Raw genomic sequence first — 23,291 nt, forward strand, 5'->3', positions numbered from 1 at the left:
CTTTTATATAAACAACAAAAGACTTAGTTACAGCAGAAACTTGGAAAGCTCTGAACTTTCACAAATGGTATCGTACTTGTTGATATCTATCATGCATCAAAGAACTTCTAAATATTCATTTAGCTTTCTTACTAATGGTAGTGATATAAACTTTTGACAAATGAAGAACAACACAAATGCACTATGACAGATGATAGTAGTTGTCCACGATGTTAAGGTGGACCTGAATCCGTCTTGCACATTCTTAAAGACAGCTAAGACGCAATGGATTTTCAGTCTCCCATCTGGCCAAAATTCTATAGCCTAGGACTCATATTTTGGCTAGAGTGGAATCTTTCAAATACCAATATTGGTATAAATGTCTTCTGTGTGACCATGTAAACTTTCATCCGAAATTTTATATGCAGCTACCATCTGCTACATATTGTATATACTTTCTTTTGTTAGATGCGTCATTATATTGTAAATAAACTATCCAGATTCAACAAGAATCAATAATTAAACCACCATTAGAAGGAGCTGCACTGTCACCAACATTGTCCATTTCCGTTTTCACCACTTCATCCTCTTCTTTCTCAACCTTCAATCTCTGCTTGAGGACCATGATAAGAGTTTTAATTAGAAATTAGAAATACATTATACTATACAGAATTAAGAAAACAATGGGAACTTAGATTAACAAAAGTTATCAAGTTTAAACACTAATCACCTTCGGTTTATGAGCGAACATATTTTCATACAGTTTGGCATCTTTTTTGTCACTATCAGCTTGAAGTTGCTTCACTTTTGTTTTCAGCGTCTTTACCTCCCTGAAAAATGAAAAACAATGCACACCCCGTGATAAGTTTCTAATCCGGAAATAAATTTCTATGGAGAATCAAACCAATCGTTTATGTGTACCTGTTTTGTGGATCCACCTCAAGAGCTTTCTTGATGTCTACATCTGCTAAAAGAAAGTCTCCCGTCTCTATATATGCCTGCGCTCGTCTATACAAAGCTTTCACGTTGTGAAACTCAACATCAAGTACCTGCTGAAAAGAGTAAGAGAAGCATGAGGAGGATTATAATATTTCAAAAAGTTCACTTCTTATCTGTATTAAAGTTTAACAATAGTTGTATAAACCAGTCTATAACCGTCCTCAAACTTGATCCTATCTAAGTCTTTATGAGTCTGCTCGAGTTTACACGAAACAATTTTGTTAAGTGAGTTAACTCGGCTTTGATAACCAGAATCGTTAACTAGTACGGGATCAAAAATTAAACATGACGATATACACCATTCACAATTAACAGCCGATTTCTTGATACATACCTCTACGTATCCATCTCCAAAGTTGATGCCATTTCCAAAATAGGTGCGAGAGATATGACGGTTAAGGGATGCTGAGTTGAACTGTGTCAATACAAATACTTTGTTGATCCCGCTGTTGATGCAGTTGCTCATTGGAATGTCTATAAGCCTGTAGCATCCACCAACAGGAACCTGAAAAATGTAAACAATACTATGTATCATTACCGAATGAAACAATTCTCGAATTTTGAGTCAACAAAAACAATGGTTTGGTTAACTCACAGCTGGTGTAGCAGCTCGTTTGGTAAGAGGAAAAAGTTGAACACCAGAACCTCCTCCCAGTATGATGGAAACAACATTTTTAGGGTTGGCTTTTCTTCTCAAAAAAGACGGAACTTGAAATGTCTGAAGTTGTCACACATAAATACGAATCCAAGAATCATTTACCTGGAGTAATCAGAGAGGGGGATGAAGAATATGAATCAGAATCGGAAGACTAGCGATGATGCTTGCGACGTCGTTTGGTGTGGGAGTGAGACTTGGTTTTTTTTCGGTTCTTAACGGAGTCCTTGTCGCGGTCTCGGCGATTACGGTGGTGACGCCTGCGACGGTGAGAGGAAGAATCGGAAGAGAGAGAGGAAGAATCAGATTAGGGTTTTCGTTTTGTGAAATGAAATGGAGGGAGAGTGAAAAATGACGAGGGAAAAGGAAAGAGGGAAATAAGCTGATTTTTGGTACGAAATAAAAAATTCCATAGAGTCCGCCAAGCGGACTCTAATTAATAAATAAAATACTTAAACCTTAAATATATATATATATATATATTATAGATAAATCAATGGAAATTGTATATGTTATAAGAATAGAGTCGGCTCAGCGGACTCTAAGTAAATAAATACTAATTAAAAAATAATGCTACTAGATAGAGTCGGTCTCACCGACTCTAAATAAATTAATCAAACATTCTTCAAATATAAAATAACAAGTAGTGTCGGTTTTGCCGACACTGATAAAAAAAATAACTTGTCTTACAAGTGTACCTAGATAGAGTCCGTTAGTGTAGGCTTAGCCGACACTAATAGTGTCCGTGTCGGTGGCCGACTCTAAACTAGGAGGCTAAAATGACTTATTCTAGTAGTGTTAGGGAAATAGGCTTACACGTGAGTTTTGGGGCAAGAGCTGCCATTGTATTTGTCAAATATCGGGACCTTGAATTTCGGTGGCACTCTCACACCTGGGACCAACCCCAAGTCAGCAACATCTACTCCCAGAGGATTTTGTCCTTCCACTGCTTTCAACCTCTCTTCCAATCTTCTAAACATGGGGTCCATGCCAAAGTCTTCCTGAAGCAAGGGGAACTGATCATCCTGACCATCCTGAATGGGTTGTTGATCTAGGTTGACACGCGGGATCAGGATAGGCCCTGGTCCATTGGGACCATTAGCCTCTGCAGCTGGAGGATCAGCCAACGTCTCCGGTTGAGTAATAGGGGGATCCCTCTGTACCAACAATCTAAGCTCCTGCTGTCCTTGAGCCACCCCTTGAACCAAATCCATGAATTGATTCATGCGAATCTTCATCTCGGCGAGCTCTGCTTGTAGGCTCTCCATCGCTCTCTGTTGATTCCTTCGGGTACCGTATCGGTGAATGCCTGAGTCAGCTATCCTGCTAGTGGGACACCAAACAATATGAGAACACTGCAGCGGTACCTGTTATGCAAGATATGACAATGAATATGTAAATGCAATGCCATGTTTATCAAATCCAAAAGGTATTCTACCCCCTTGATTCCAGTCTCACATCAGGCGAATAATGCAAGAAGACTGAGTCAGGGATAAACTTCTGAGATCAAGATGCAACAAAGGGAAACCAACATACAAATGAGTTCCAGGAAAGGGGCCTTAGCCAAAAGTACATCAAAAGAGGATCCCCACAACAAGCCTGTGGATTATCACTACACAGCAACAAAACAAAAAGTAAAGGGAAGAACATAAACCAGGAATCAGCCTCCTGTATACAACCCATAAGGACTGCTCCTCACTTCATCTAGTAATGCCACCGTGTCGGGATGATCTGGAGATTCTGTCAAATGCCGGATAAGCAGATTCCTCTTGTGAATGATCCCATCCAGTTCGTTGATGTGCTCTTTGTAGTAATTCCCATCATCTTCTCCGAATACCTCTTCAAGTCTGGATTTCTTCAAACCTGCCAACACCTTGAGTTCTTCAATCTGTCCTTGAGCCTCATTGAGTTGATCTGTGATGTAGCCATTAGTAGAACGGGTGCACAGAAGCTCATTGTTCTTCCCCTTCAACAAAGTCGTCAATTTCTCTATCTGACCAGTCAATTTGGCTATTGTCTCCTCCTCCTTTGCCTTCCGAGAAGTTGAAAATGCATCCCATTGCTCCTGCCACCCAGCTAATTTACCATGAGCATCTACTAACTGCTGCTTGACTCGCCTCAACTCAGAACTGGATGATCTCAAGGCTTCGTCTGTCTTCCTGAAGAAGTCCACCTCCACAACAAATTTCCTCTCTGCTTCCTTTTGCATTCTGACGGCTTCCCCCTTCTGATATTCTGCCTCATGGAATTGATGCATACAGTCTTGCAACTTCTCACTTAACTCTGAGTTCTTGGTTTGAAGTCCCTCCATGGCACTCTTCAACTTGTCGTATTCCTCTCGGCTCACTGTAGCACCTCAAATTTGCACCTACCATTTTGTACATACATTTTCATTTTAGGTCATTAACATTACTTTGTCCACTGCATAGCATTGCATTGTCCTTTGCCCAAGTGCAAGTCATCAGACAAGATTAGGTCAAGATGGTTAAGAGGATTAGTCAAGCAAGCAAGCAAGTGCAAATCCTATTGAAGCAAAGCCCTAGGGTTGATTCATCAAGTTCATATGACCTAGGGATCATTTTGAAGTGGTTTGGCCAAGGATTGGATGATCAGAGCTCAACATTCAAGCTGAATTTCATCTGAAACCCTAGGAAGTCAACTGTGGTCAACTGTGCATGAAACCATGGATTTGAAGGTGGGAGATGGTTTGAGAGGCTTCATTCATGTCCATACAAGTCTCATTTGACATTTCAAAGATCATCATTGAAGAATTTGAGGTCAGATGAAAAGTTTCCAAAAATAGTAAGTGACCTGTAATTGGAAATTGCCAAAAATGGAAAGATTTTCTCCTCAAGTTTACATCATCATACAAGCTTCAAATGAATTTGTGTCCAACATGAAAGTTGAAGATCGTGTTCTCCCATTTCCAAAAAGTCCAAGAACATCCATTTATCATGTGTGGTTGGCAAGTTATGATCAAATCATTGTCAGGATATTTTGAACTTTAAAGTTGGATAACTTTCACACCATTTGGCCAAATTGAGTGGGGTTTTTTGCTACATTCTCCTTTTGACATGAGCTATCCAAATCATCCATTACATTTCATCAAATCTCATCACAAAATTATTTGATTTTTCACTTGACTTTTTGGATAGAATTTTCAAATCATAAAGAATGCATTGTTTACACTTGGCAACATTTCCATTGGATTACAAACAGAGTTTTAAGTGGATTTAGGCCCAATTTCGTGTACTGTAGCATGCACCCCATGCACATGAGGGTGAATTCCCAATTGGCCATAACACTTGCATTCATTAATCTTTTTGGCTTGGCTTAATATTGATTAACAAAGATCATTAATAGATGGTATATATGCATAATCAAAACAGAAAACACATTAGAATTTCATTTCTACTCAGATCTAGATCCAATTGCAAATTCTCTCAACTTTTTCTCTCACTTTTTCAGCAAGTTTCTTCCAATCCCTTACCATTTTCCACGATTGAATCATCATCTACAATCATCACTGAGCTGGATTGAAGCAAGAGAGCAAGGATTTCAAGCTATTTCAAGAACTATTACATCAAGCACCTCACACGGCAGCTGGATATTTCCTCGGGTTTGAGCATTGTTGAGCTATTCTGCAGCATCCATTCATCTATCCAAGGGTTGTAGAAGTTCTGTTTCAACCTCTCCAGGCCAGAAAACCACGATTTCACATCTGCACTTGATTGAAGGTCAGATTTCGAAATCCACCATTCATGAAATTATGCTATGGTTTTTGTAGATCCTGTATCCATGAGCATGCAGAACTTTATAGCTTTGATTTTCATTGAGTATTAAGAGAGATATGATGAATTTAAGATTGGTTGTTGAAGCTTATTTTGCTCGATCCGGATATATTAGCATGAACTAGGTTAAACCAATGTTAGATTATTGATGTGCATTAGAAGACGAACACGATGGTATGTTGCTTGTTAATTTCTGTGAAAAATGTTCATATGCTGGAAATCTGATGAAGAACACTTGAATGTCACGTGAAACCCTAACAATGTTGTTTCCAGATCGCGCTAGATCTTCAGCCTCGTTGCTTTGCATGTTTTCTGTGTTTATACGCCATGCCACCAACCACAACGTGACACCTCATTTAGTGAAACGCGGCGTTTCACTAAGTGGCGCCCCATTTTAAATTGAAACACGGTTCGATACCGGACTCATGCACTTCTCCTTTTGGTTTTAGCATTTAATTCCATTTCACTTATCATGTTCATCTTGCCTTGTTTCACTTTTTTTTATTTTTTCTTCTCAAAAGAAAATTCATAACTTCTTGTTGGTTTGTCCAATTAATATAGGGTTTGCTCATACATGTCATTTGTTGCACCTTGCTTACTATTTTGATCATGAAATAATGATGCTTAATTGGATGGAGCTGAAACTTTGTATGCATAATCTAGACACCTTGAGGAGCATTTTGGTATATAGTTTGTGATTTTTGCATTCCTGGATTGTGAGATATGCTATGATCTGTGGAGGTGTGACAATTTGTGTCACACCATTTCATGTCTAAATTCTTGATTTTTGTTACCATGCCATATGAACTTGAAATGACCTGAATTTTTGCATGTTGAATCTTCTGGATGTTAAGTTTGAATGTGAATTTTTGTGGATTTTTTGAGTGCATTTCCAATTTGATTGAGATTTTCTTCCTTGTTTGACCAATTGTGGACTTTTTGTGAGTCATGATCTTATATGATTTGTGAAATTCTTGTGGTTTATTGGATGGACTTGAAATTTGGCATGTGTATTATAGACACCTTGAAGTTTGCCATGGCTTTGATTTGGTTCATTTATCTTATGCCAATTCTGTTTTGTGCTTGCTTGAAGTTGACCTATGATTTGGTGCCTTGTATGAGCTTGTTTGAACATGCCTTGACTTGGTGAATTTAATTGACTTGTTTCCCTTGGTCCAAATAACTTGAAATTTGGTGTGTAGATCATGTTATGAATGCTGTTTGACCATGAATGTTGTTTGACAAAGGTTCTTCAATAGGGAACGGCAGACCAAACTCTTCGACTCTCCCTTGAAGCCATTCTTCATACCGAGGGTAAGTTCTACAATCTCCTTTTCCAAGGACGGTTCTTCCTCTCTTGATCACCTTGAGCCAGGCCTCAGCTGCCTTACGGGATACCGTCAAATCAGACGAAGAATGGAAAAACAGAGATTCTTCCACATCCTTTTCCAAAGGCGGAGTTCTTAAAGCATATCCAAACTGTCTAACTGCTAGAGAAGGATTATAGTTGATTCATCCTCTTCTTCCTACCAACGGAACATTTGGGAAGTTCCCACAACTATGAATAATATCTGCCCGAAGCAAGCTCCGGTCGAACCACCAAGAAATATCTTCAGCTCTCAACCCCATCAATCTCTTCGACCAACTCAACGAGTCCTTGACATCAACGAGCATTCCTGATTTGGGCAGGTGAGAACTGAACCACTTATAAAATAAAGGCACACAACAATTCAACAATCCCCCTTTTCTATTCTTATTTCTGTGGTGCACTGAATGAAAGAAATCTCCTAGCAAGGTCGGTACTGGATTTCTTAACACGAAGAGGCGTATTGCGTCCATGTCCACAAATTTGGCAACATTAGGGAACAAGAGAATCCCATACACACAAAGAGCCAACACAACATTGAAACCCCTCTGGTTACCGTCTTCCAGCTTCTTCTTTGCTTCTCCCAGTAAGAAACTCAGATGAAAACCACTAACTTCTCCCTTCTGACACATATTAGCCTTTCAGACTGATTCCTCCAAATATGTGGTTGAAGCAACCATGCTGAGATCGGGCAGAAACTCATAACTGTAGAACAATAACTGTGACCTGATAGGAACTCTGAGAAAAATGGCAATCTCCTCCAGAGTAGGGACCAAAATATAATCCGGGAAAGTGAAACATCTCAGTGGAGGGTCATAGAACTGTAGCAGTGTGAATAGAGCGTCATGTTGATCTTTGGAAAGAACCGTGACGAAACTTAGAATCAAACCGTAATCCTCTCGGAATCCTTCTAGAGAACCAGGGTCCATTAACTTCATCAACTGTTGAATGGGCTCCAGACAGACCACCGGAAACTTGTAGGCGACAAGTCTCTTTCTGCCAATATCCATCTTAAGAGAACCAGAAAAACTCCGACTGGAATCAAGAAGAAGATGTAAACCCCCTTAAAATGGATAAACATGTGTTAAATGATATGAATGCAAATGATGTGATGATGTGAATGCAATGCAATGGCATGTCAATTCAGGATTGTTGTATCTGCTTGAACATTTGTCGGGTTACACTGTCTGAAGAGAAAACCACTGAGGAATATAATACAAGATCAAAGCTCTGCTTCAGAAAACCGGGTTGGTTAGAGGTTAAGGTTTCCTGAATTTAGCCCGCCCCTCACTGGTAGGTTCTAAGAACAAAAGTTCGTCAACTTCAGCCCTTCAGTCGCGAATAATACGTTTACCACTGAAGGTTTGGCATTATTACGGGATAAAAGACCTCCACTGACTCCCCTCAACAGGACATCCTAAAGCAAGTTCCCAGTCTCGGGGTCCTCGGATTGATCAGCGAGAATGCGCCCACCAGAGCTAACATAATCACGTCTCGGAAGAGAGGCCTCGACTGAGTTCTTGGGAAATGGTCACCAGAGTCGACGATTTCTAAAGCAACATCATGTCGTTACGGAACATCCGTAGGACATAATATATCCAAAAGAAACCTCGTCTGGGTGTGGTTCTTCACGAACGACTTAACGTAGCAACATGCCACGCAAGCCTCATGATTATCCACTCTAAAACCTGTGTGTACACTCAAGCCTGGGTAATGGGCTTATCTCTCGTAGAACATCCCATCCCAACAAACAAACAACAGCTCCAACAGATACAGCAGATGAATGCAAGTAAGTAAGTAAATAAATGTACAAAAGCATGAACACCCAATGAACCAGAAATCACAAAAGCTAGGAGGGACTCGCTTAGGGAAGATGGACCAACAAGAGGTCAACTTCTTAGATCCCCAGCAGAGTCGCCAGCTGTCGCAACCTGAAAAATACAGTGCGCGAAAAAAACAACCGGCGAACGAAAATGACAGAAGAGTCGCCACCGTCCGTTATTCATCCCAAAGGAGGGAAAGGAAAGGACAAGACGGGGTCTCGCAACCAAATCTTGGGTTCGGGAGTCGGTTATGCGAAGGGAAGGTATTAGAACCCCTACGCATCCATAGTACTCTACGGGATCCACTTCTGTGGTTCTTGTCTAAAGGGTGTGGGTTTACCTAATGTGTTTATTTACTAAAAAAGGGTTAAGAGAAATGACTCGCGCGGATGTCGCATCCACTGCATACGTATCTCATCTGAATATGAGAATCAGAGTCTTCGTAGCTCGGCTGACCTATGGGTTGGGGGGATGTATGCTCGCCAAGACATCGCGTCTTATGCCTACGTATCTCATCTGGAATGAGAATCAGAGCAAGCCGTAGTTCGGCTAACTACGGGGTTATGGATTGGGTTTTGGACGAACAACGTTACTACGCAATCTACCGGATGCTCGACCTTTAGAGACTTACTCGCCTGTAGTAGAAGGAGATAACATGTTGCTTTGGGTTTTAGGGTTTGTTCGCGTTGTAGGAACACACATGCAAAAAGGAAGTCCTAGGCGAAGGAACAGTGCTACCTTAATTGGCATGCAAACGAGAAACTATCTGAAGCCTCGTGTCCTATGGGGAAGCGATCACACCATACAAAACATGTATCTTAAAGTAAAATGCCACCAAGGGGCTCAAACATTGCCTCCTATCGAGGTCTTCCAGCTAAGAAAGCGATAAAGTACGAGAAAGGGACAAAATTACCACACGGATAAAGATCCGAAGTTACAGCAATTAAAGGATTAGCAACCCTGAGATCTCTCCAGCTAGACCATCAAAGAAAATCAGTCGATACGAGTAATCAGAATAAACCTCCGGATGGTATCCCTGCAAGAGTATATGAGCCCTCACGAAAACTCAACAGAAAGGTTAGACAAACAAGATGAAATCCAAGGAAAACAATGCCATTGAAGCACAAGACAGGTTAGAACAAAACAGAACAAAAAGCAAATACTGTCACGTTCGCGACTGCTTCGCCTAGCGAAGGCTTAGCGAAGCTTCGCTACAGGCTCGCCTAGCGAAGGCCTGCGGGTTTTGGATTCCTCCTTGATAACAGTTCGATCTCTATGATCCGAAACCCTGTGGTATCCATCTCATAAACGAAAACGATTAAAACATTCAAGGTATTGTTACACATTCATGCCTATTCGAACCCGTGGGCAAAACCTGACATTACCTCATACATTCATAATATTCAAATTCAAGGCGTAAAGTAATAGGAACAAAGGCATACCTGATGAGAGAGACTGATTAAGATTGAATGGTACGGCTGGATCTGCAAAGTAATACTAGGGTTTGTGTGAGGCGGAGTGAACTTCTCAGAGCTGCCTGAAGGTTGCTGCAGAGTAGTTCCTAGGTCTCTTTCTCCAGTCTCTGGTCTTTTATGTTCAGCCAGTGTTCAGGGTTTATTTCAGTGACCACTCTGGTATTTATAGACCAAATTTCGCAGCTTGTGGGCTTTGAATGAGGACAGCTCAAGCCCAAAACTTTTCTGTTATGTTCTGCAATACGCGCCCTTCGCCTAGCGAAGGATCTGCTCGCCTAGCGAGCATGACAATACTCTTCGCTAGGCGAAACATCTGCTCGCCTAGCGAGCATGACAGCTCAGCAGCAGATTTTTGCTTCTTCAGACTTGGTGATTTGCACGGTGAATGGGCCCCATTTGGACCTGTTGGTAGTACCTCAAGTTTTTTCCTTGTGTTGACTGACCATCTAAATAGAACCCACAAAGTGTCCTGGATGATGTCCGAGCTTCTTGGAGCTAATTCCGATTGACATGATGCAATGTGGTATGAAATGCTAAATGACCTAAAAAGTGAATGCATGAATGAGGACGGCAAATTTTGGGGTGTTACAGTAGGCCAACATAACCCGCATTGGAGGACTTTTGTTGTTGTCCTATCTCCGCTAAAATGTCCTCCATATTTTGAATTATGACAATCCTTCAGGATTTCCCTTTGCTCTCCTTCGGGGACACATCTTCGGACCAACCTGTCTACCCCCTTTTTATAAAGGAATGGATCGTCCCATAGGTACAACCTGCAATCTTGTACAAAGTCTTTCCTTTTGTTAGAATCAAAATCACCAGGTATAACTCCACCTACCAAGTAGTTCGCAAAGTCTACAAACCATGGAACACCCGTTATGGCCAAGATGCACTCATCAACAAAGGCATCCTTAATAGGGCGTGTCTCTTCTGTTTCCTCAATCAGGGACATGCAGGATAGGTGATCCATCATGGTGTTCTCACACCCCTATTTATCCTGGATTTCAAGATCAAACTCTTGAAGAAGTAGTATCCATCTTAAGAGTCTCGGCTGCGATTCCTGCTTAGTAAACAAATATTTTAAAGCAACATGGGTAGTAAATATGATGACTTTAGAACCTAATAAATAAGACCAGAATTTGTCAAAAGCATAACCAACTCCTAACAACTCCTTGTCAGTAGTGGCATAATTCATCTGTGCAGTATTAAGAACATGTCTAGCATAATATATCACATGTAACAATATGTTTCTTCCTTGTCCTAACACAGACCCCACTGTAGTGCCACTAGCATCACACATGATCTCAAAAGGTATAGACCAATATGGGGCAACTACTATTAGTGCAGAAACTAAATTGGTCTTCAAAGTTTCAAACGCCGGTTATCATACGAAACAACACGCCTCAAAAACAAAACTAAGGTTAAATACAGAGTCATATCACTCCATCATAACTCACATGATATTATCATTTAATTATAAAAACATAGCACTTTATATGTTATGAATCATTCCTACTATTCTATTAATACATGCATAAGTGCATTCAACAAACCATAGGCTTTCCCTAGTGGTAAGGTGCGTGCACTATGAAGGAGTAGTCATGTGCTCAACTCCCATTGAATGCCACATTTTAATTTTTGATGAGTTAAATGCATTAATATGTTGTCTCCATGCATCAATCGATTATGAGCAATAATTTCCAAAGGATCAATCGATTGATCATTCCCCTCAATCCATTTACTGTTTCCCTACATCAATCGATTGAATGGGAAAAAACCTAATGGGCCCAGAATGTCCAGCACACGAAGACTATCCAAACACATCTAAACATGTTGACATGATTTAGAACATATCAAACAGAGTATTCAAACATGAATCATGTCAAATTTCAGGAAACAAGAAAAACACAACAACATATAAAGATTCAACAAGTAATCCCTAAATCCCATAATGCATTTTGATTTCCCCAAAAGCTAATACATACTAGAATCCCACCTTTTAAATCAAAACTTCATTTTAGGTTGGTTAGGAGATTATGAGGATGAATTATTCTTGCTTCATGTTCTACTTCAAGAATTGACTTCCAATTTTAACATGCAATTGAAATATATTTTGATCAATCCCTTTCTTCCTTCTTCTCCCAAGGGTTGCACCCCTCTCTCTCTCTCTCTCCCTCCCTCTCTCTCTCTCTCTCTTCTAATTTTCTAGTTTGAAGAAAGAGAAGGAGAAGGAGAAAATGATGCTTTTCTCTTGTGATAAGACTTAAATAGCTATCTTAAGAAATGTCCATTATACCCTTGCCTCATAAATGTGTTTTCTAATCATTCCATTATTTCCCTAACTATGGACTTAAGGCTCTTAATTAAATTTATAATCCACTATATTAGAAGTCAAAATCAATTCTTTAATGGAAGAAGATACTCTAAGAAAGTAGGGAATTACACACCCACCCCTTAATTTGAAATTTATCCTCAAATTTTGTTTGATCAATGATGTAAATACTTCTTGCATTTCTGATTCTAGCGATCTATCGACTTTGTTTGGTTCTGACACTTCCTCCAACTCCTAGAGTTCTTTTCTCTGACTTGTATCACTCTTCTAACATACCCGAGCTTCTATCTTCTCTTACCATATTATTCTTCACATTGTATTAACCTAATGCTTGAAGGACAACTACTACAAATCGTCTTAGTGTCTCGACAAAGTATAAGTTCTCTTACAAGTTTTTACACCTTCGATGTGCCACTCTGATATATCACTCCAGAGTTCATTACTCTTGTTTCGTTGTATTGGGTCTGCAACACCCTAATAATCAATTTCACCTTATTTCGGTTATATCTCCATTGCTCTTAGTACTTTACTATGCGCCGAACAACGATTTCAACATATAAGCCTTATCGACATCTCATTGCTAAGAAATTATTCAACGTTGCAATGGGACTTACAATTAGGTCATTGATAATTTCATTAGTCTTTGCTTGATCCATTGATTCTCAGCCATGCACGTACACATATGGTGACTCACCCCCTAGCATGTCTCTTACCTTTGCTTTATTTCTTCTGCATACATAGAATCATATCATGCATCATCATAACTTGAGCATGACCATTTCATTTGGTCATGGATTCACAATGATGGCCATATTCTTTTGTTTAAACTTAACATTATGGTTTTCACTTTGTTTATTTATCAACTAACTAAAGCATCATAAGAGATGGTACCTTGATTCATGTAGGTGATCATGCCTCGTGAAAGATCCTTGCTGCCCATGGAGGAAATTGAAATGATGGATCCATACTGCCCTTAAAGGAAATCATACATTGGATCCTCTTGAAGGATCCTTTCTTCCCTTAGAGGAAATTAAAATGCTAGATCCTCATGAAGGATCCTTATCACCTTTAGAGGAAATTAAAACATATGATCTTCACGAAGGCTCCTTGCCACCCTTAGAAGTAATCAAACGCTAGATCCTCATGAAGGATCCTAGCCTCCCTTGGAGGCAATTAAAAGGTTGGATCCTCATGAAGGATCCTTGCCTCACTAAGAGGAATTCAAACGATGGATCCCCATGCATGATCCTTGCCGCTCTTGGAGGAAATTAAAATGTTTGATCCACACAAAGGATTATTTCTACCCTTAGAGGAAATCAAAATGATGGATCTTCAAGTAGGATCCTTAACCTAAAAGGCAGTTATACGACGGACCCCTGTTGTACCCCAAAATTTACCCTCTTCTTTTTAACCCTAATTGGCTTATGTCTCTTCACCATACATACTCATGCATATCATTGGTTATGGGGTCAAGGTATCTTGGTATATTGGCTCATCTCAAACAAGAAAGAAGAAACACAATTATTCAAGTCAATGGTGAGGGGATGTCCTCAATCTTTTGGTTCACTCAAGCCACAAGGGTTCCATAGGCCTCAAGAGGTTCCAACATGCTCATTGTATCCTCATATGATTGAGATTGGCGAGGTATTTGAAGATGATCATCATTCTCCTATCAAGAGGGAAGAAGAATTGACTCTGTAGAACAAAAGTATACTGCAACTAAAAAGTCAACTTTTGACTTTTTAAGGTCAAACTTTGGTCTCAAAAGTTAAATATGTCCAGTGATTGAGATTTGTCCAAGTGGAATCACAAGAATCAAGAAAATCAAGAGTTTTGTCAAAATTTCCTAATTTGGAAATTAGGGTTTTATGGAAACATACTATTTTTGGCAAGATTGGTGTTAATAACCAGTTATCTTGATGGCGCCAAGTTTCCCTATGACCTAGGTTTCAAATCTAGTTGGCCTCAACATGAAAGTTATTCTCATTTATCCTAGCTTTGAGGAGATACCAAGTTTGTAGCATTTGGTGAATCATGGTTCAAGTTGTGATCATTGGAAGACTGGTGTTTCAAATTCATCAAATGTCCAACACTTATAAAATTTCTAAGTGTTTCAAGTCAGGATTTTCAAGCGAGTTCATGGAAATTTTAAGAAGTGTTAGAGGCTTAATTTCAATTTGCTTTCAACAAGAGAAATGTTCCTTGATCTTCCCTTTTTTCATTGGTATCAAGTTTGTGAGTTTTGGTTGAGCATACACCAAGTTGCATTCGTGCCAAGTTAGTTGCATGACCATGTTTGAGCTCGAGGTTAAATCATGCATTAACCAAACTTTGCACATTTTTTTCTCTAAATGACCAAGATTTCCATCACACATACCATTTTGATCTTTCCTCAAATGGCCCAAACCAAGCAATTCCCATGCACATTCATGTTCCCATATTTGGCAAAAAGGAAGAAATGTGCAAGTGAGAAAACTTGTTGATTGTGCTCTCCCTCACATGCTAGCATTCTTATGCTTTCTTCACCTCATTATTCTTGGAAAAAACGCACGAAGCATACCATAAAAAACAACACAAAATGCATCTTATGATCTCACTCTCATTTTTCACTCAAACTTCCAATCATGCCCCTCAATAGAATTCCAAACTTGGGCAGCACTGCATCTCATTCCTCACACCCTATATAAATCCCTCATGACCTGATTTCACATTTGAAGACAACAAATCATTGTTTTAATATATTAATGCTCCTAAAATTCTCCAAAAAATCAATATTATGTTTTAGCATGTTATTTAACTTTCTATATTTTTTATTTTATTTTTATAATTGTTTTAATATTTTATCTTAATTATATCATAAAATGTGTTTAGCTTGACCTAGTTTTATATTTAGGGGTTGATTCTTGATGATTCCTTTTGGTTTTAACCCTAATTTTTGTACACACTCAGGCGCATGTATGTAAGGCATTTGGGTTTTATTTTGGTGATTTAATCATTCATTTTGTATTATGTTTGAATTCATTTTTAATGCTTAACTTGTATGATCAATGATGGTTTGTAATGCTTGATGTTTGATGCCATGTTGAACATATTCTTGAGCCAACCTCTTGAGCATTTTTAGACACATATATGCTTAGGGTTTAAGTGTATATTTGAGTAATTTTGATGTCAAATTTATGCATGTTTATTGAGTCTTTGTGAACATTGATTGCATTCTTACTTGTTGAGATACTTGTGGATAATTGTTTATTGCTTGAATGGCTTCTTGACCACACTCTTAGACACATGTTAGGGAATTTATGAGTTGCTGACTTCATGATGTATTGATTATTTTTCACACATTTTTGAAGCCTCCTAAACATTTCTCTTATGTGATACAATGCATGTCTATTTGATTGACTTTTGCTTGCTTTCCTTATTTGTTTAAGGAATGCACTTGTTAGGGTTTGTTGTCATCTTTTGTTCTTGATTGAGATACCATGAGGTAGATCCATTTTACTCATTTTTATAGTTCATTCCATGCCTTTTGTTTGTGAATATAATTGAGATTTGCTCATGATGTTTGTTTGCCCACTTTGTGATCTTTCCTTAAGTTTACCTTGTGCCATGACTTCTTAATGTTTGGTTGGCTTACATGACTAATATAGTGTGTCATTGTTTACTGAAATGTGGGTTTTGATACCTAATTTCCATGTTCCATCCTCACTTTTGTTTAACATGATGTTTGTTTTCATTTAGAGGCATGTTTAGCCTTCACCATATTCATCTTTTGCTTCCCTCTTTGAATGTGATTTGATATGATACTTTGGTGGTGATTATAGGTCTTTCATGTGTTAATTCCATGTTTAATCTATTGACTTCTCTTGTATAAATTGCTTTGTGTCCATCCTTCTTGTTTAAGAATTGTTTACTTATCTTGTTGACTTGAATGAATGTTTGCTTACTTGAATGCTCATGCCTTGAATTCAATTCTTGTTTGGAGTCTTGATATGCCATAGAGACATGTTTAAGGTGGTTATCGTGTTCATGTTTTTTTTATTTATTATCCATATCCCTTATCTTTTGTCTTTTCTTGTTAGAAGCTAGAGTAGAGGACTAGTTCCCACTTAGGTTTGTTTGTGACCTTACATTTTTACATGTTTGTGACACTTCTTTTACAAAGCCTGATTACTTGATGATAATGAGTTTATTGTCCCTTAGTTTCTGACTTGTATGTATTCTCATCTCTTTCACTTCAAGTTCGCTTTCTTATACCATGCTAGGTTAAGCACTCCACACTTGCAGCCTTGCATGCTAGCTTGTTTAAGTGTTTGCTTTCTTTTGGGTTTTCTAATGACAAAACCTATTATATATGACCCTTAAGGCTTTGATTAACATGTCTAAATGCTTACTCTGATGATAAGTTGTTACCCCATGATTGCTTGATAACATGCTTTTCGGTTGGTTAACCTTTGTTTGTGTACTTTGCTTCCTTACTTGGATGCTCTTAGGGTATGAGATGTTCATCTCTTGTATTCCTTGACTTGTTATTTCTATGGTTTGATGTGTAACTGTTCAACTATCATCTTTCCTTCTACCTTGTTGTTTTCTTGGGTGTTCACCTAATTGCATGATTTTTCATATCTAATGCTTGCTTCTTTAAGTAGGTATTGCTTTAGGTATCTTGTTTAACTGTCTATGTGTGAGTAAGTGTTTACTTCTCATTGGATGCATGATTGTTTAATTTCCATCTATTCTCTTATTTTGTATGGATGACATGAATGCTACTTGTTTAAGTTCTCTTTGTGTTATCCATGATCTTGGTTTGTTATTTGCTTAGGTGTTTACCTAGTTGCATATTCTTTCTTTGATACTTGCTTGATTAAGTAGGTATGCTTTAGGTGCTCTGTTTAGATACCTAATTGTTGAGTAGGTGTTTACATAATTACATGTTCATGTGTTGCTTGCTTGCTTTCATTATCTTGTCTAAGTGTTTGAGTGCATGCTCCCCATAGGATCCTTTAGTTCTTTCTTGATCAAGATTGAACTAAGTAGACCTCAGGTTGGTACCCATGTATGACTATATTAGGTAGAAGTTTTCTTGATCCTAACTCTAGGTCCACATTGCATGATAACAAGTAGGATTGAGAATCCCATTTTGTTAATCTCTTTCTCTTTCGCATCCATTCTAAATTTAAACCTTTTTCATAATTAAAGTTCAAAACACTCTAATACTATTGAAACTCTTTCATAATTAAGAAAGGAATACACTGATACCCCCACCTTCTGAGGGACCATCTGATGTACTCGTTCAACAAAAACGCCCAACAAATCAAAAACTCCTTTTTCCACTTGGCTTTTCTTATGAAAATTTTCAATAAGGGTTGTTACCCATTAAAAACACCAACACACCAAAGATTTTGAGAAGAACTACGGTGCTCTGATTCTTTTTGATATGTAGGCATTGAGTTGCAAAACCTAAGCGAGCACAATAATAAAAATCTTTTATTTTTCTCTACTAATAATTCATTTTCATGTATTCCCTTTGCAACCTAGATTTAGATTTGATACACCCTTTGATTAGAATAACAAGAGTGGATCCTGTAGAGCACTACAGACGTGAGGGGTGCTAATACCTTTCCTTTGTGTAATCGACTCCCTTATCCATCTCTTGGTTGCGAGACCAAAAAATTCATCCTTTTGTAAGTTTACTCAATGTTTCCTTTCCCTCTCTTGGGATAAGTAACATTGGTGGCGACTCTGTTTTCGTGTGCGTGTTTCTTCGAGATGGACAAACCCCAAGAAATATTTTCTAACATTGTGTGACAAATATACATGACATCTACACGACACTTTATTTTCTTAGGATTTCCAATTTCAAAAATTAATTAGTCAAATAATGTGATGATTTTTTTAGTTCATGGGTGTAAGTGAGTTATAAAGAAGAAAATTAGCATAAATGATAAATTAAATACAATGTATGGTATTCAATTATGAAGCTTTTTTTACGCTCTCTAATAAATTATGTCTAGTGCTAATGAAGAAAAGTTCTTCCAATGTTCATAATGTGTTGTTATTTTCTTTCTATTATCTCAATTTCTTAGGGAGTCTCAACACTGATTTTTGGTGTTGAATGCCTTTTGATTTATAGAGAAGGGGTGAGGAGAATTCACGTCCATTGTCTATTCTTATGGTGTTACGAATGATTTTGCATTGATTTTCAATCATATGAACAAAGTTTAGAATATGTAAGGCCACGTTGACTTTTATTTTAATGAGTATTATCCATGTGAATCTAATAAAGTCATCAAGTATAGCCAAGAAGTACTTGTGACCATGAACAAATGGAGTTGCAATTGACCCTCAAATATTAGAAATTCAAATTCGGTAGGGGCATGAGATGAGCTAACACAATATGAAAGTTTTCTTTGTTTGGTAAAATGAGAAACACCACACACACATTTATCATCATTGTTGATGGAAATGTATTGTTGTGTCATATCATATCATCTATGATTTGATGGGTGCCATAATCTGAAATGTCAAATGGAATTGTAAATAATTGATCGAACTATGAATGTAAAAAAATAAGTGTTGTTTACATGCTTATAAGGAAAAGAAACAACAAATGTAGATATGTAAAAAAATAAATGTTGTTTACATGCTTAATTTGCCTGATAAATTTAAGGATTATACATAATTTGGATATAGAAATCAAATTGAGTTTAAACTCATTTGAGTACAATGTATTGATTATGGAAAGACATGGAAAATATTTACATGAGACTTGGACTGAAGTACCAATAGGTAGATCAATACTAATTTGTTTAATTCTATAAAATAACTCATAAATTTGTAAAGATGGCCATATATGATCATTAGCTCTAGACTCAATGAACCAACAATTAAAAAAATTGGTGTTGCTTGCTGAAAAAGAAATAACAGTTTTGAGAAAATCAAAATTACCTAAGTTTGGATAACTTGTTTCGTTTGGTGGATGGCCAAAATGAACCTTTTTGCATTTGGTTCATTTTTCTTGTAGTAAAAAACTTACAAGTTGATCATACTTATCTTGAGATGAAACATGTGCATGTTCCTTGGATTATGATGATTCATTTGTTCTAGTTGAATGACAAGCATTAAGGATTGAGCTATTTTGAACATTAACAAGTGCAAATGAATTGTTTACGTGAGAGGGACCATGTTTTTATAACTGAAATAAATCGTATGGTTGTGCCTATTGCAATGTGTGCAGTACCTTAGGTCAATCTATCCAAATTAAGTATAATCCTTAAATTTAAATCAAAAATATTTTTCGAAAAATTTGAATCATCAAGAACATGTGTTGGAACAATGTCGCGTTCCTCTTGAATAAAGAGATATTTTGTACATATAGGACAAGGATTTCATTAATAACACATGTGTTTTTACCACATAAATTTCCATTAAAACCAATTAGGAATTGAATAGCTTGATCTTCAAATATGCAACTTCGATTTAATCTTATATCATTATATTTGCACTGACAATATCATGTATATGCATGTATTTATCGATGAAATTCAATTCATCTTAGAGAGTTTTCATCTCTATGAAATAAATATTCCAAAAGAGACTTAGAACCTTGCTTAAGGGAAACTTAGTTGAGATCTTATAATGGACACACAAACTCTATCAATTTTCAAAAATCTTTCTTTCAAATCTTCTCAAGCATTAGGAGAATTTTAATGAAATATAATAATTTGAGCAATGGAATCTGTAACTGAATTAATGATCCAAAAATGTACTTGATGAAGACACATTTCTCAATCCACATAACTGAGATCTTTTAAGATCTGGTATTGGTGTTGATAGATTAATTTATTCTATGTACCATTGAAACAAAAGTACCTGAAATTGCTTGGAGATTGTTTAAATGTGATGTGGCAATTTAAACATGACACAAACAACCAATTTTTTTTCTCCCATTATAGATACTCTAACTATTCTTGCAGTGAAGCACGAGATGATAACCTCTAAAAATCTGTAACCAACTCCTAACTAAAATCTTTTAATAATACAAAGTTTCACTTCTAAATAACTAACCAGCATAGCATAAGTGAAAAGATTCACTAACAAGTGTTATTAGCATAACCATCTTATAACTAATTCTTCTTCTTTGTTTCTCATTAAGTGTTAAATCAAAAATGTATATACCACATATATAAAATATATAAAACGCGTTAAAGCTTCATCTAAAATTAACACTGAATTTGATTATTTATACTTCACATCATAAAGTAACTCAAATTAATTTAATGATATAATATAAGCTTTTCCAGGGACATATTATATGATCTAACAGCACATATATCAACAATATATTAACTGAAATACAATATTTTCTTACAATTATAAATTTCAAAGATACTACTAGTACATCCTTGTACTGGTCATACGATACTAAGATACCATTAAGTACTAGGATACTTCCATAGTTCTAACTAGTTTTATTTAAAATATGTAGTCCTCAAATCCATATCTAACATGAGAGTGAAATGAAGATGAAAATCCTCAAATTATTAAATGAGAGATGAGTGCACAACCATATTTAACATCTAAGATTGTCCACGGTATGATTTGGTACCCAAGCAGCAGCTTTATTGCCGATGAAATGACACACAGGGACGGTTCCAGGAGTCACTTGGAGTGCTTCATAAAGCAACTCGGGATTCATACCTCTAGTGTCGTGGTGACAGACTGTTAAAGCGTTAGTTTTAGTTCCATCGGAGGCCACTAATGAGACCATATATGCGGTTGTTTTGCTCACTTGGTGGCAATTGAATACTACATTTTCAAAATTCAATCTATGACACATCACAGCATTTTCACTAATTCTTTTCACTTCTTCCGCAACATATTGGTCTTGATTTTGAGCAAAGTTACTTGAAATTGCCTTAATCTTTGTTGTTCCAAAATGTGAAATGACCTCGTCAATCATGGAGTTCAAGGATGATACACAATGTTTGTGTTCTGCTATAGCTGTTGGACTATAACAAAAGTCCTCGAGACTTTGTTCATCTTTATTTGCCAGCCATATGGAATCTGTGACACCTTGTCTTGATTTTCTGAATCGTCGAATTATATTTCCTACCGGATGACTGTTACCCAAGACAAACTTTTTCCCAGGATGAAGGTCGTGTTCGAAAAATAGCGTCGAGTATTGGTTCAATTCTTCGATTTTGATGGGTAGACCATTAGTTTTTCCATCTGCCACATTAAATACCAAAATGATTAGTTCTTAAATCATGATATATAGTTTTATCATGAGGCACTAATTCAAATAAGATAACTCTGAGCATTAGGATTAAATTTAATGATGAAGATAAGTGGAAATATATAACTTAAATTACTAACTAGGAATCAATAGATCAGAGAAGGTCTTTGGCAATGGAGTGTTTGGCCAAATAGATTGCCAATAATCTTCTCCAGGTGATGTTGCAGTGATTCCGACGAAAGCCAACTGCAAATAATATTCACGAGTTATTAAAATAAAAATCATGCATACGCAACATCATGCAGAATAGAAAATATTTAGCTTACACAAAAGAGAGATAAAACAGTGAGATGTGCAAACTCCATTGGAGTGGCTATGAAGAAATAATGACTGTGTAAGAGTTAGTGAGTGTATATGAAAGTGTTACAGAATCCCCTTTATATAGACTACATGCATAACTAGTTGATTATTGCTTCCTCCAAGTGGATGTCATGGTTTTAGCACTTGGCTTCCATGCAGATAATCTCGAAAATATTTTTATGAGAGAAGTGAGCGAAGATGAACATGGGATGAAACTGTTAGATAACGGGAAGTTATATATATATATATATATATATATATATATATATATATATGATTTTAATAGAGATGACCCCAACTGTGTAATCGTGAACCATAATTTAAAATATGATAATTTTTTTTTAAATTTCATCTACAAAATCTTTCAGGCATGATAATATTTACTATCTTATGATTCACTTTTCTTCAAGTCAATGACTTCTCTTAAAAAAATTACATCCATGAATATTTCATATATCACTTAACATACATATGACGTTCATCAACCATACACATTGAGATCATGAATTAAAAATATGGCGTAGACGCGGTTCTAGATTTTGTAATTAGGGTCATTGCGATTACTACGACGTAAATTGTTGTCGTTGCATCTTGAATGTTTATTGGGAGATGCTTCAATATACAATTGCTAAACACTAAAATTTAGATTTTTCTCTAGAATTTTATTTTTAAAGAAAATAACATAAAAAAGATTAATGTAATCCTATAATGCAATTCCTATTCCGATTAGAGATATGAGTTTAAACTACAATTTAAAATCCGGATCTAGATAACAAACTACAATTTAAAACCATGATTGGGATAACAACATAACATAAGTCTAACAACACCATGTAAATTGGTGAGTCTTGATACTATTACAAATATTTTATTTGCTAACAAAAATTTATCCCCGTGAACTAACCAGTTAAGGTACAATCACTTCCCCTATGCGTCTTAATTTCAAATTTAATTTTTAATTAAACTATATCACCTATTTCAACGGTTTTGACATCAAATTGAGAGGAAATATGGCCTATGGACCACACTTCGAATCTCAACTCTTATGGTTTTTATTTTTATTTTTTTTATAATATATCTATTTTATTTTACTTTCACATGACATTTTTTTTAATTTATCTCATTTAAATTAACGTTTTTTTTAATATTTTAAATGTATTTATTCTTTTGGTTGGATTGTTCAATTGAGAGGAACTATTAGTTATGTATTTCACAAGGCATCTCTCTCTCTCTCTCTCTCTCTCTCTCTCTCTCTCTCTCTCTCTCTCTCTCTCTC

General features: G+C 36.8%; 2 protein-coding genes across 3 annotated transcripts in view; both read right to left on the reverse strand.

Annotated features, from left to right (window-relative positions):
• Positions 1-22,102, reverse strand: part of LOC127118400 (embryonic abundant protein VF30.1) — a 53,921-nt gene extending 31,819 nt beyond the window's left edge. Inside the window, exons 1-3 of the mRNA XM_051048590.1 lie at positions 21,982-22,102; positions 21,796-21,901; positions 21,368-21,648 (exon numbers count right to left, since the gene is read on the reverse strand). Of these exons, the coding sequence (XP_050904547.1) occupies positions 21,368-21,648; positions 21,796-21,901; positions 21,982-22,020 (426 nt within the window). The 5' untranslated portion in view covers positions 22,021-22,102. The remainder of the gene's footprint in view (positions 1-21,367; positions 21,649-21,795; positions 21,902-21,981) is intronic.
• On the reverse strand, positions 93-2,029 carry LOC127118402 (peptidyl-prolyl cis-trans isomerase FKBP62). 2 transcript variants are annotated; one of them, XM_051048592.1, is made up of 6 exons: positions 1,574-2,029; positions 1,313-1,483; positions 901-1,028; positions 710-809; positions 508-589; positions 93-414 (listed from the first exon to the last, which is right to left on the reverse strand). In XM_051048592.1, the coding sequence occupies exons 2-6, from the start codon at positions 1,442-1,444 to the stop codon at positions 398-400; spliced, it is 459 nt and encodes a 152-aa protein (XP_050904549.1). In that variant the 5' UTR covers positions 1,445-1,483; positions 1,574-2,029; the 3' UTR covers positions 93-397. The 2 variants fall into 2 exon arrangements, with proteins under 2 accessions (XP_050904549.1, XP_050904548.1); XM_051048591.1 differs by having other exon boundaries at positions 105-589.
• Positions 22,103-23,291: the final 1,189 nt, after the last annotated feature.

Source organism: Lathyrus oleraceus, chromosome 2, assembly GCF_024323335.1.
Source record: "Lathyrus oleraceus cultivar Zhongwan6 chromosome 2, CAAS_Psat_ZW6_1.0, whole genome shotgun sequence".
Lineage (NCBI taxonomy): Eukaryota > Viridiplantae > Streptophyta > Magnoliopsida > Fabales > Fabaceae > Lathyrus > Lathyrus oleraceus.